The sequence below is a fragment of the Anarhichas minor genome, unplaced genomic scaffold, assembly GCF_050575085.1.
Source record: "Anarhichas minor isolate MPS153535 unplaced genomic scaffold, ASM5057508v1 ptg000017l, whole genome shotgun sequence".
Lineage (NCBI taxonomy): Eukaryota > Metazoa > Chordata > Actinopteri > Perciformes > Anarhichadidae > Anarhichas > Anarhichas minor.
Genome location: NW_027466463.1, coordinates 7,960,764 through 7,973,341, shown reverse-complemented (window position 1 = coordinate 7,973,341; position 12,578 = coordinate 7,960,764). Strand labels below are relative to the sequence as shown.

At 43.9% G+C, this 12,578-nt stretch overlaps 1 protein-coding gene across 1 annotated transcript in view; it reads right to left on the bottom strand.

Annotated features, from left to right (window-relative positions):
- Positions 1 to 12,578, bottom strand: part of cacna1g (calcium channel, voltage-dependent, T type, alpha 1G subunit) — a 208,022-nt gene that overhangs the window by 2,626 nt on the left and 192,818 nt on the right. Inside the window, exons 32-37 of the mRNA XM_076093207.1 lie at positions 10,903 to 10,981; positions 10,455 to 10,576; positions 9,203 to 9,622; positions 7,702 to 7,854; positions 2,805 to 3,012; positions 2,309 to 2,478 (exon numbers count right to left, since the gene is read on the bottom strand). Of these exons, the coding sequence (XP_075949322.1) occupies positions 2,309 to 2,478; positions 2,805 to 3,012; positions 7,702 to 7,854; positions 9,203 to 9,622; positions 10,455 to 10,576; positions 10,903 to 10,981 (1,152 nt within the window). The remainder of the gene's footprint in view (positions 1 to 2,308; positions 2,479 to 2,804; positions 3,013 to 7,701; positions 7,855 to 9,202; positions 9,623 to 10,454; positions 10,577 to 10,902; positions 10,982 to 12,578) is intronic.

Sequence of the window (12,578 nt, the reverse complement as noted above, 5' to 3'; positions counted from 1 at the left end):
CTACTTATATTTAAGCTCTTATCTGTTTTTTTACCATCAGTAAAGTGTACACTGCTGTTGTTTTAGTTGGACAGAAGTACTCGTCAGATTGAGTGCTGGCTAACACAGTGAACTCTGAACCAGACCACCTAACCCGCGAAACCTTTGACCATTCACTCGACACCCTGTAAACCGTCGGCGGTGCAGTTTTGTCGTTAAATTTACAACCAAATTCTGACGAGTGGTTCCCCCGCCGTCGTCCTCGCCTCTGAACAAAACCATCTACAGGGTGTGAGGCCAATAGCCAGAGGGCAACCGTAACATGCAACGACTGTAGGAAGAGGAAGGTTTAGTAAGCGCAATGGTTGCTAAAACTCATAAAATGTTCCTCACCGACCAGAATATGTAGGGATGAGGAAGCGTGGCATGCGTGAGTTTAAGGGGCACAGCACTTTGAGAAATGTTTGGACTCATGGGTGTCCCTGCCTCAGCCTCGAGTGGTGGGGCCACAGAGACACCTTGTGGTCAAAGATATCACAACCAGGCCAGGCCAATCACCAGCCACAGCAATAGAACACCAAGCAACAGACAATAACTGGAACGTTACTAAGGAAAGCTCACCCTGTCACACTTTGTTAAGCAATATCGGGTTAAGTGCAATAACTACTGCAATAGAGTTAACAGCTATATGCCGTTAAAGCACTAACCTAGTCAATAGAAAATTCACAAGTGCTCTATCACTGTGGTACTGCATGTACAAAATGGGCAAATGCATATGGACAGCACTCGCTGTCTGTTCTGTAGCAATCCCCTGAGTTGTATAGTTTGTAATGTAGTAAGTGCACTGCATTGTGGGTAAATGTCTAAGCCGAGCGGCGTCTTTGTCTGGCTTGAATACATTCTATCACTTAGCTACCGAATCCACTGACGCGATGCTACACCTAGCTCCTGCTGCGATGCTACACCTAGCTCCTGCTGCTCGTATAAGAGTAGAGAAGAATGAATAAACTCAAAGTCCCAGTAAGATGTCCCACCGGCAGAGCTTCCTGGTAGAGAGTTTTAGATGCTTTGTGGCTGATGGTTAGCAGGAGACAAAAATCAAATGAGTGACAAAGGGGGGAAAAAGGGAGGGGAAGCCTGTGTGTCTGTGTTAATCTGGTTGTCTCTTGGAAGATGAACATGGAGTCCATTGTTTCTGAAAGGCCCAGTGGTAGCTAAAGTCTGCGGTTTGTTGCGGTTTCAGAAACAGGAGTATCTGTGTTTGAGCAGTAGCTCGGGGTCGGGCGGCTTTTGGGCCCAACTGAGCTGAGATCAGAGAGTAACAGATACCATAAGGAGAATGAGGCAGCGGATAAGTTAATAACAAATAGGAATACCGGGGAAAAGGGGGAGAGAGAAGGAGGAAGAAAAGTGAAAGTGTTTTAGAACATGCAACGAGGAAAGAGAATTAGGAAAGCTCTCGACCAATTTCTCTCTGCAACAAGGTGTCAATATACAGAAGCCCCGAGAAGCAAGTGAGACAGAAAATGTGTTCATCCATTTTCTAAGACTGATCTGAAGTGTTTTCTCTCTTGTGTTCATGATTTTAGGAACGGCTGAAAAAAAGGTTATTTTATTTTCATCTGTAAAAGCGTGGGAAAAAGAGGGTTTGTCACAGATGTTTTTATTTTTTTGTCAGGATCACCTTTCTAAGTGTTTGTTGTTGTAATACTAATTCTGTCCACAGGAGGCTGAAGCGCACAATCACCCCATGTTCATAATAAGACTAAAAGCGTTATTGTTTTCCCAAATGTGAGATTAATGATTATTAAAATACATTTCTAGCCAAAAGAACGACATGACAGTAATTGTTAAATAACTGGCTAACACAATATATGTAACTTATGTTTAGAGTGCTTTCAGTCCTATTTAAAACACGGGGCAGTTCAGCCTCTTGTGGCCACAGTGAGTATTACAACAACACTGATCCTTACAAAAACAAAATCACCTGCTCATACTGTTGACCTGTTTTCACAGATGAAAAAAAGTAACTTAGAAAAAGTATTATTGGCAAAACGTGTGCTTTAGTCAAAATAAAAAGAAGACTTAGAAAATGGATTGCCAGAATATTTTTTTCTCACTTGCCTCTCAGGGCCACCGCAGCCTAAGGCCTCACTTGTTGGGAAAATCTGAGATTTAAAGAGATTTAAAAAAACAGTTATAATATTTTTTTGTCTAATGAATAACTTTGACTGAGCTTTCATCCCACACAGTACAGACACAGACAGGAGAAGATTATAAGACTGATTTTGGAGTAAAGGGAACATCTGAAACAGTGGGATTTAGTCACCTGTCTGCGGAGCGTTCGGCTGAGTGTGTGTGCTCGTCTGGGAGGGGGAAGTCGTGGAATGCTCTCCGAGTCGGAGTGGCTGTGGGGGCTGATGGGTCTGAAGAGGTCCGCGGGGATGTTCAGCTGCTGGGAACGCTCCTCCGGTTGGGAACGCACTGAGCTGCTGGAACCTGCACATAAACCAGCGCAGCACAGAATATGAAAAAAACATCAGAACAGGTGCAGCTGGTGGGTTTAGTTCTCAGAGGAAATGACCTGCATCTTCATGGGTTGATGTCAACTTGCATTATGTTACAGATACCAAATGTTACAAGGCCTCCCATGTCTCTCCTATCCTAATGAGTTCTCACAGATTCCGGATCAAAACAAGTAAATGAGCTAAACAGATGCAACTGTTTTGCATTACAAAACAGTTGGTGCTGTGTTTTGTCGCAGGTGCTAGTTTCAATTTGTTGTGAGGCTTATTTAAAATGAAATAAATACTGTATCACATTACCTGATTGGCCCCTGTGGGTGCCCAGTATGTGCTGGGGCCCCTGTGTCTGTGCTAGAAGGTGTGCCGGAGGCGGGGCCGCGTTGCCAACGGGCTGCAGGGGGAGGAACATGTAGCTGTCGTTGGGCAGGGAGTGTGTGCGTCCCACCACAGGCTTCCTGACACTCAGCAGGTTGTCCCCCAGTGGCTCCCCAGGATCCAGCTGCTCCGGCTGGGGAAAGAGACAAGGGAGTCAGGGTCCCTCTGGAGCTGGATGAATCAGGGCTTCTCTTCAACTCAAAGAACTTTCACACTCTTTCTAACACATTTACAGTTGATATATTTTTAATTAAGACACCATGTGAGCAAAGAGGCAGTGGTCATCAGCATACACAGAAAACAGACAGGATCTTTGCATGTTGGAGTTGACTGGCACAGAGCTGCCACATATCACAGAAAGGAGACCATGCTAGGTAGAAATTTCCAAACGCAATTTTTTAAGCGTAAGACACTCTATGTCATGTGTCTGCATTAACCCCCCACAGCCCCGTCACTTTAAGCAAGCCTGCTCCGTGATTGTGTGGCAACTGGGGCAGTCTGATCCACTACAGAACCAGTTCACATTCACCACAGAGCTACTGGAGCTCCAGCGCACTTTACAACCCCAGTAGCAAACACACAACAACTCAAGAGAGGAGTACCACAACCCCAGAGGACAGAAGACGAGGACAAACTCAAGAGGAAGACCGATAGGAAAGGACCACGAGACTCACATGTAAAGCACATAAGAAAAATAAAGAAGGCAGGAAATTAGTTTACAGTGAGAGAGAGGTGAAGGGAAATTAAGAGATAAGAGTAGAGACAAAGGAGAGAAAACCGCAAACTGGCAGGTGAGGAGGCGCACTACTCTACTGGACTGGACTGGAGAGTAACACACATTAGGCTGGAAAGGTGGAATGAGAAAGGGAAGAGAAAGAGGGCACATGGTTAGATTCACCAGGGTCTTTCAACGCCTCTTGTACTCCTTTACTTCTTCACTCTCTTACTTCTTTTTTTTTTGTACGTTTGTCCCAGCACAATCTGCCAAGGTTACAGTGGCCCCTCTCTGGGGAAGACATGTGAATACAGGGGAGTGATGTGATCATTAATGTGCCAAACTGGTTGTTAATTGTACCCTGACACCCAGTTGACATTCAATTAATTTTTTTGTGGGAAGGTGTCCTTTCAATGAAAGTATATTCTACCCCAGAGCCAACTGGGGCGGGATATCATAGAGGAATGTATGGACTAATCCTGGTGAGGATGCATTCATAAGTATAAATGCAGGACGTGTCCTGGTAGGAGAAAATAATGGATGAGGTGGTGACAAAGAACTCTATGAGCAGTGGCGTTCCTTCCAGCGAGTCTGTCATTTTTTAGATCCAGACATTATGGAGTGATGGAGTGACTGCGCTAACATGACCACCTAACGCAGCCGGCTCCATTTGTTTTCCTCGGGGCATAAACTAAATAGTGTTGCAACAGTGTGTGCCCTTAAGAACTGATCTGTAATAGGGTTTTACCTCACACATGCCAGCCAATAAGACACGTATTCAAGGCGTACACATGGGTCTGTAATATCCTGGTAATTTCCTCTAAAGTTTCCTGGAAAAAATGATGCCATTTGTGACTAATTATTGAGAAGATAGAGATAAAGTTCTGAGTTAATCCTAATTAAATATTCATCATTGGACACTTTATTCTCAATACATGTTGGATCGTATACTGTATGCTGCTACACTGACTATAAGACTCCTAATGTTTTGCGAGCATTACAAATGAATTGGAAATGTATCAACTGAACTCTCCATTGTCCCAATAGGTAATAACAAATGACACGGTGGTTTCCAGGAACATTTTCCGATGGATTTACAGTTACATAACAGAAATTATAGGAAACTATTGGAAAAGATCATTATAGCCCTCTTAAATGCTTTTAATTGTGCTGGGACTACTGGTGCTAATCAGCTGTTTAGCTAATTGAGCATCCACTTGGTTTCCCCCCCGTCAATGTAAACCTGTTACACCCAAGTGTGTGAGAGTAGTTGGGAGTACAAAGTGGCTTTGGAAGTGCCCCGTGAAAGGAAACACTACAAAGATACTGCAGAGCGGAAGAGGAGGAAGAGGGATGGAGAAAGAGGAAGAGAGGAACTGTCAGTACATTGCATTCCAGACTGGTTAGAAAGAGAGGGTTAAAATCGTCAGGGGCCGAGTCGTCTGTCAGAGCTAGGGACCAGGATTTCTCAGAGGCCAGAGACAGAGCTTCCATCTCCGCTAGAGGGATCTAGGCAGGGAGAGACAACGGCTGGTGAGCAGAGAAAACAAACGCACACAAAGATAAGGACGATACACACAGATGAGACCTGTAGCTAACAGGAAAATACACCTTTGAAACAACATCTATGAAGATTGAAGTATGTAGCCGAGCGATACAACGAGGGAGGACGAAGCAAAATGTATAGGTTGGAAACTACATGGATGGACAATCTTTAGACTTTTTAAGCCATCATATCGAGTGTCTTGTTCTTGCATTCTCTTTATTGCCCATCAGGGGGCGACTCCTCTGGTTGTATAGAAGTCTATGGGAAAATGGCTCTACTTCTCTCTTGATTTATCACCTCAGTAAACATTGTAAACATGAGTTTATGGTCTCAATCTCTAGTTTCAAGTCTTCTTCAATACAGCATGATGTTCATTTAGTAAGTGATGGTCCATTTAGAGTGAAATAGACCATAAAGAGGAGTAGGCTTTAGGGCGGGGCTACCTTGTCCATAGTCCTCCTACCAATGGGTGACGTCACGGTGACTATGTTCACTTCTTATATACAAGAAGTCTATGCTATGAGGTCATATAACACAAACTGCCTCCTTATCTATGTTCCGGACTGACGCCGAGCATGCGGATTATGGGTGTGGTTCATACCCGGAACCCACTTCATGTGAAAGCGCTTTTATAGCTTTTGGACCCTCATCTTGGTTTGAGCTACAGGGACATTTTTAACTAGATTATTTACTAAGCATGCAACGTTTAAAAAGCACTGAATGTTCTTGTCCTAACACTGATTTAAAATTCTTTGATTGGTGCTTTTTACTGGTTTGTTTTAAGTCTGTCTTCTCTTTTATGGGAATTTGTTTTCCTCCTGGCTAAAAGAAATTAACGCTATTATTCAACTGTGGGGTTTTAAACAGTGTAATGACAGGGTCCAGGCACACACACACACACACACTAAATTGAGCGTTTTTCTGGCTTCTGTATAGGGGAGCTGCTGTATTTTGGGCTTTGTAGCTGCTTAACGGGGGAAATGCTTTCTGACAGGCAAATGGGCCATCCGAGCAGAGAGTGTATCCGAAGGGGAGAGGTGGCCTGCATGGCATCTTCTAATGACATCTCGGACCCATTCAAACCTTTTAGAAGATGGGCTTATGTAATGCTGTAATGTAATGCTAATGGCCAAAATTTGCCTTCAAATGAGGAAAAGAGGCACCCGGATGCATAACTCAGTGATGCGGTGATCCATAGCTTATTGAGCCATTACTCTGCAGACTTGTGTGTAAAGGGTGTGATCACTTTGCGGAGACTGTTTTGCAAAGTAGGGATTCGCATGCACAAACACACTAACATGTACAAACAGACACGAAGCTGTGTCAAGGAGACAGAGCAAAATCTAAACCATGTCACTAAGATCATGATCAATGACATCATAGCTAAGGCGGGATATGACGCGCCGCAGTGTGGTGGGCAACAGGGCTGGCATGCTTTTCCGTGAATTTTATGAAATAATGTTCTCGGGTTATTGTGAACAAAATGTCTGCATAAGCATCTTTTACTGTGTAGGCCAGGAATTCTGCACTCGACAAACTTTATTCATCTTTAAGTGATTTAGTCTGGTACTGAGTCATACAATTTCATTTTCTATAAAACAAGTGGTAAACTCTTCACCTGGTCTTAATATGAAATATGTTGTTTCAAGAGTCAACCAAACTCATCTCAGTTCTTCTTTATCTTTATCTAATCTTCATTTAAAGGATCAGTTCACCCAAATGAAATCTCACTTAACCTCAGTGCAGCGGCTCCAAACTGTTTGTGACCCCTGATCGTATGTCTGTGAGTTGGGATCATTTCAAACAAAGTTTGATTTGCCCGTTTTTTATGAGAAAATGAGAATATCTCTGAAAAATAAAGGTGGTTTTGAAAAGCAGAATTTACATTTGATTTGATATTAAAATGTATTTTCAACAGGGTCCTGAGAGGCTAAAAGACAAAAAAAAACATACACCTAATACATACAATACAATGCAAATCATAATGTTAAATAGCTTAACTAGCACAAAGATAATAGGACTGGTTTTAACCCACTGAGGTCAATAAAACTGTTTGTGCTGCTCACAGCACTGGAAAATTACGCTTAAAACCGCGGCATCTCTCTGTGGGTCTGTGGATTATCCTGAGTGGCAAGGGCATTGTTTCTGAAAGAACATGCGGTTATTTAATTAGTAACACAAAAACAGCTAAAAAGCTAAAATTCCATTCACCTTTAATGCGTTTGGAATGATCTCAAAACCTGGGCTGAAAACCAGGAGAAAATGGGAAAATGGGATGTATTGTTATTTAGATGAACTGACCCTTGAAAGTATCACTCCTTTTAAGAAAGTCCCTAAGTGAGACTGTATTGAAAACAAGGCATGTTATGGTATTTACCCTTGTGTAAAAGGAAAAGAATGCTGTCTGTAATGTTTTGGGTTTTGTTCTTGACATTCAGCAGCAACTTCTGCTTTGTAATTTTCATTTTTTCATGATTGCTTGTGCAGCCTCCTCCAAAAAAATAAGACCCACTGGACGTATGAAATGGAGGAAGTGAATCATAACTCTGGTGATTATTGACCTTCTCGTCGCTGCTGTGCCTGCGGGGCTTGGGGGGCAGCGCGTAGTAGTGGCAGATGGAGCCAGACAGGTTGTCCATCAAGCTCAACTCTCCCTCCATTGAACCCTGGATGACCAGGGAGACCGAGTCAAACTGCGCTCTCCGCTGGACAAACTTAGATGATGCAGAGGGAAAAGACAGAGCGGAGAGAGGAACAGAGAAAGAAAACAAAGAGAGAGAGAAGGAGGGGACGGAAAGAAGTTGAAGAAAAGGAAAAAGTCAAGACAGAGACACAGGAATAAAATGTGGAAAGAAAGAGTGGATGACAAAGAAAGAAAGGGAAGGAAAAGAATCGATCAGGTCGAAAACAAACAGATATACAAGCAGAAACAAGACATAAGCAACACATGAAGTACGAGAACGAGAGTATCTATCACACTGTGCCTTAGTTAGTATCCAGACCTGGAAGTGTCGTCCTAAATAACCTAAGGCTTTCATGCAGCAACTAAATATGCAGTATATATATAACCTACTCCCAACCAACCATCTATCCACCACAGGCTCTTATGTGTTTTACCATTGAACTCCACAAGGGGGCACTACGACACCGCAGTAGAGCTGGTCTCTCACAGGGCTGGAGAGGAGATTGCGGCTTAACCACACATGTTTTTTGGAGGAGCGGCTGAGGAAGGAGGATAACATCTTCCAGGGGAAACATAACGACAGCGAGACCTCTACTTCCTATCCCTCCCCCCCCCCCCCCTAAAAAAAAGTTCCCCGCCATCTGGAAATAGCTGTTTAAGTGAACAACAAGGCCCTGTGGTCCAGCTTTCCCATGGCACTGTGACCTATCACTGACTGGCATGTCCTCTACAGGGACCAGCAACACACACACACACACACACACACACAGTCAGGCACAACAAACTGTAAGCCATGCTGATATGGGTCAGTATGGGTTACACCTACATTTGCATATCCAGTGCATTTTTCACTCATAAATGCATCCACTTATATTTTAAAATGATGCCAGAATATGGAGTGAATATGTCCTATTATGGCCAATACTCCGCTACAGTTTGTTTACATACGGGCTACGGTTCAGACAGCGAAGAGACATTCCTCCCAAGAAATCTATTATTTCAGCTACCATCCAGCATGCTCAGTGTCCCTCAGCATGGGCCGGAGAGTTAACTAATAGTTTCAGAACTAATGACCGGAGACGTGGGGCTCATCTGACTGGCCTCACGGCCTGGCCCCCAGCAGGAAGTGACCTCAGAGCATCTGTCATGTTGTTCAGGATGCGATGAGTGGACCTCTGAGACTCTGCGCAATCTGACCGAGACATTATCTAATGACGTTTAGTCTCACTTTTACTTGTGTGCAATTATGTGGATCTTATCAATGCTCACAATGGTGATGTAGCGTGTAGCGATAAAGGCACGCACACAGGGGTATTCTGGGATATCATTACAAAACAACCAAAATACGCTTATAAGGAACACCAAAACAGATTCCTTACCTCCAGCGGGGGCTCCAGGCATGAAGGGGGGTCTGCTGTGATGTTTACAGAGTCTCTGGTTATATCAGCAGTGGGCGAGTCCATAGGACATTCTCTTTCCTGGTCCCCGTCCCCTCCTCCAGTGGACCTCCAGGGGGAACCCCCGGAGCTCGACCTGTCCATGCCCGGCGCCAGAGGGGTGAGCTGGGGCGACCTCGTTGCCATGTCTCCACTTTGCATCTGGCGCTCCAGCTCCAGCTCCGCCTCCAGCTCCGCCTCCTCCTTGGCTTCCTTGTTGCTCTCCTCCAGGTGCTTCATCAGGACGGCAATGACGACGTTGACCAGGACAAACTGAGCGGTCAAAACGAAGGAGACGAAATAGAGGGGAGAAACCACGGTGTTGTAGCAGGTGCTGTTCTGGCCGCAGTTTCTTAATGTGTCCTGGAAGAAGCATGAGCTGATCAGCTACAGCTTTACCAGCAGGCAGTACACAAACAGAACACTGCTATTGGATGATTGTGCAAAAAAAACCTGGATCACATTTAATACGGACAGCCTGAATGCCCAATGGCAATGTTGTCTCTCTAGGGATGGCAATGCCGGTCAGTCCAGAAAATGCTGTTGGAAGGATTCCCGTGATATTCATGCTGCCCAAAGGAAAAAGCCTGCTTACTTTGGCGTCACTAGCCGGTGAACGTTTTCACTTATCCAGTAAAATATGCCAACATCTATTATTTGGATTGTCACCAGCCTTTAGCGCAGACATTGGACTTTGGCAATACCATGATTCGAGCCACCTTTGTGATTGTTAGTGAAATGTCTCAACAACTGTTGGAAGAACACATTAATGTTCCCCATCAGAAGGAACTGTAATCATTTTGTTGATCCCCTGAATCTTTAATCTAGTGCCCCCGTCAGGTCAAATCTTTCATTTGAGCAAATACCTGCAAAACTGTACTTCATATGTACTGCAAACTAAGATGATAAACATGGTATACATTATACCTTTACATCTAATTTAGCTAGTTAAACATCAGATTGTTAACATTGTTATTTATGTGCATGCTGACATTTAGCTAGGGCAGCATCATAGAGCGTCTTGTCTGCAATATCCATACATGGATAACTTCAGCTATAGTGTGGTGAAAGTTAGGGAAAGATGCTGTTGATGGTGTCAGGTCTCTGGTGTCAAAGTCAGATGTTTTTCCATCCATCACAACGACCGCCACGCTCTTGCTAGTCTGCCTCACTACATAAGCAGTGGTAGTTTCACCTTCATTATGCCGTTCCAGTTGTCTCCAGTGGAAACTCTGAAGAGCAGCAGAAATGCCATCCCAAAGTTTTTGAACGTCGCATAGCGCCCCAGACCTTCACATGGATGCAGTTCATCACAGACTTGGGAGAGGAGGAGGAGGAGGAGGAGGGAGGGGATGAAGAAGGAGAGGAATAGCCAGATAGTAAAGGAGAGAGATGGAGAGAAAGAGAGATGTAACAACATCAGGGCTTTGCAATTAAATGTTAATAACCTTTATATGGTATTTTATTAGTCTGAAAGCTACAAGCTAGAATGTGAAAAAGAGAAATCGATACGGCATTTCAACAAAGGGTTTTGGAAAGCAATTAACATCAGATAGATTAAACCCACAGAGGGGGGGGAATTAAATACTGAGTGGTGTGTCTGTGTGTGACTCGTTTTTGTACACGGTGCACGTGTCCCTTACTCAAGTCACCGAACAGCTCTACCCCCAGCGCTGCAAAAATAAAGAAGAGAAGCATGAAGAGAAGACCCAGGTTCCCCACCTGCAGAGAGAGAGAGACAACAGGAAGAGAGAGGGATTAGTCAGAGGAGAGAAATCCCTGGCAAAATAAACCAATAACGAGGGACAACAACGGGTCATGATGAAGCAGCCAAGACAAAATATAGGCAATTTGCAATTGAACCATTCGCTAACGGGGACTGTCCAATTATAGCTTAGAGCCGCAACTAGGCATGGCAGGCCTGTCAAGCCTTTGATTTCTCTGCACATTGAAGCATTGAAAGAGTTTGGACGATGATCTCTTTCTTTTCCCTCCTTTCCAAAACCAGGAGACGAATGTAAGGAACGGATTTGACAGTGTGTTTTATATGTTAGCATGTGTGGCTAACTATCCGAGTCGTAGTAACTAAGCTTTAATTGAGCGTTCGTGCTACATTGAGTGGATAAAAAAAAAAAAAGTGGCACATCCACTGTGTAGTATCTCATCATTGTGTGGGAGTTGGTGCTATAACGTGGACTGAAGTTAGCAGCCCTGTCCGGGGTCGTTCCTACGTTCCCAGGGTGTATCTTCTCAGTTCAATTGCAAAAAGAACAAAGGGAAATGGACGTTTCAAATGTAGCTTGAATGGTAAAAATCCATTCAGTCACTGTGGACATATGAATGTCTAAAAGTCAAGAAAAAATGTATTGCCGGCTAATTTGAGTTGCGACGCTTTCAAGGAGTATATGATCAGTAGGCTATAAAGTGTAGGGGGGTGATCTCAACATAACCGACCCAGGGATAAAAACATTGCTAAGACCAATAAACCCTTTGAAAAGTCTTCCTAATGTGCTACATTAAGAGTAGATTGAGCTGGAACATTGATATGCTCTCCTTTGTCCCTACTCTGCTGGATTTAGGGAAGATTAGACCCCGTCAGTTGTAGCTAAACTCGTTGTTTCTCAAACATATTGGTTCGTCTTAGTTGTTTACACTGCAAAATACGAGCGATGCTGTTTCTTTATGTCCACGTGTTTTTCGTGGATCATCAACTTGTAAGAAGACTAACGCAAAGGAGTAAAAAGTAGAAACATCCGATAAAAATATGAGGATCTCTAAAAGTGCAGCTGATCCCGGACAAGAGTGAAAAAGACAACATGGAGTCACTGCTTTGATACTTGAGGTTTAGGTTTAGGTCGTGAAAAGCTTGAGGATTTGTGGCTGCTACTACTGTCAATGCTAATCAGCGTGTGGCAACCTGCTCCCACTCCCACCACCCCCTATTATTATGGGATGTATTAATCATGAACAAGCTCCAGGAGGAATTAGCCTGGAACGACAATCTCTCTCTCTCTCTCTCTCTCTGAATGACAGACAGAGGTAGTATTATAGAGCGCTGTGAACGTAGGACTGAGCGTTATTTTTCTCACTCAATCCAAAACGCTGCAGAAATTGTTCTACTTTACCAAGTCCACCACCCACCGCCGTTCAAAACAAATACCTGAAGCTACATTCACTTCCCGATCTCAGCAGGGGGGGTGGTTATGCAAATAAGGGTCTCTAGAGTCGGTGAAAAAAAAAGAGCTCAAGGGAAACGACGACGCCCCGAAACAGAAGACTATGTACCGAAAAACGAAAGGCTTGTGGGATGTAACTTTAG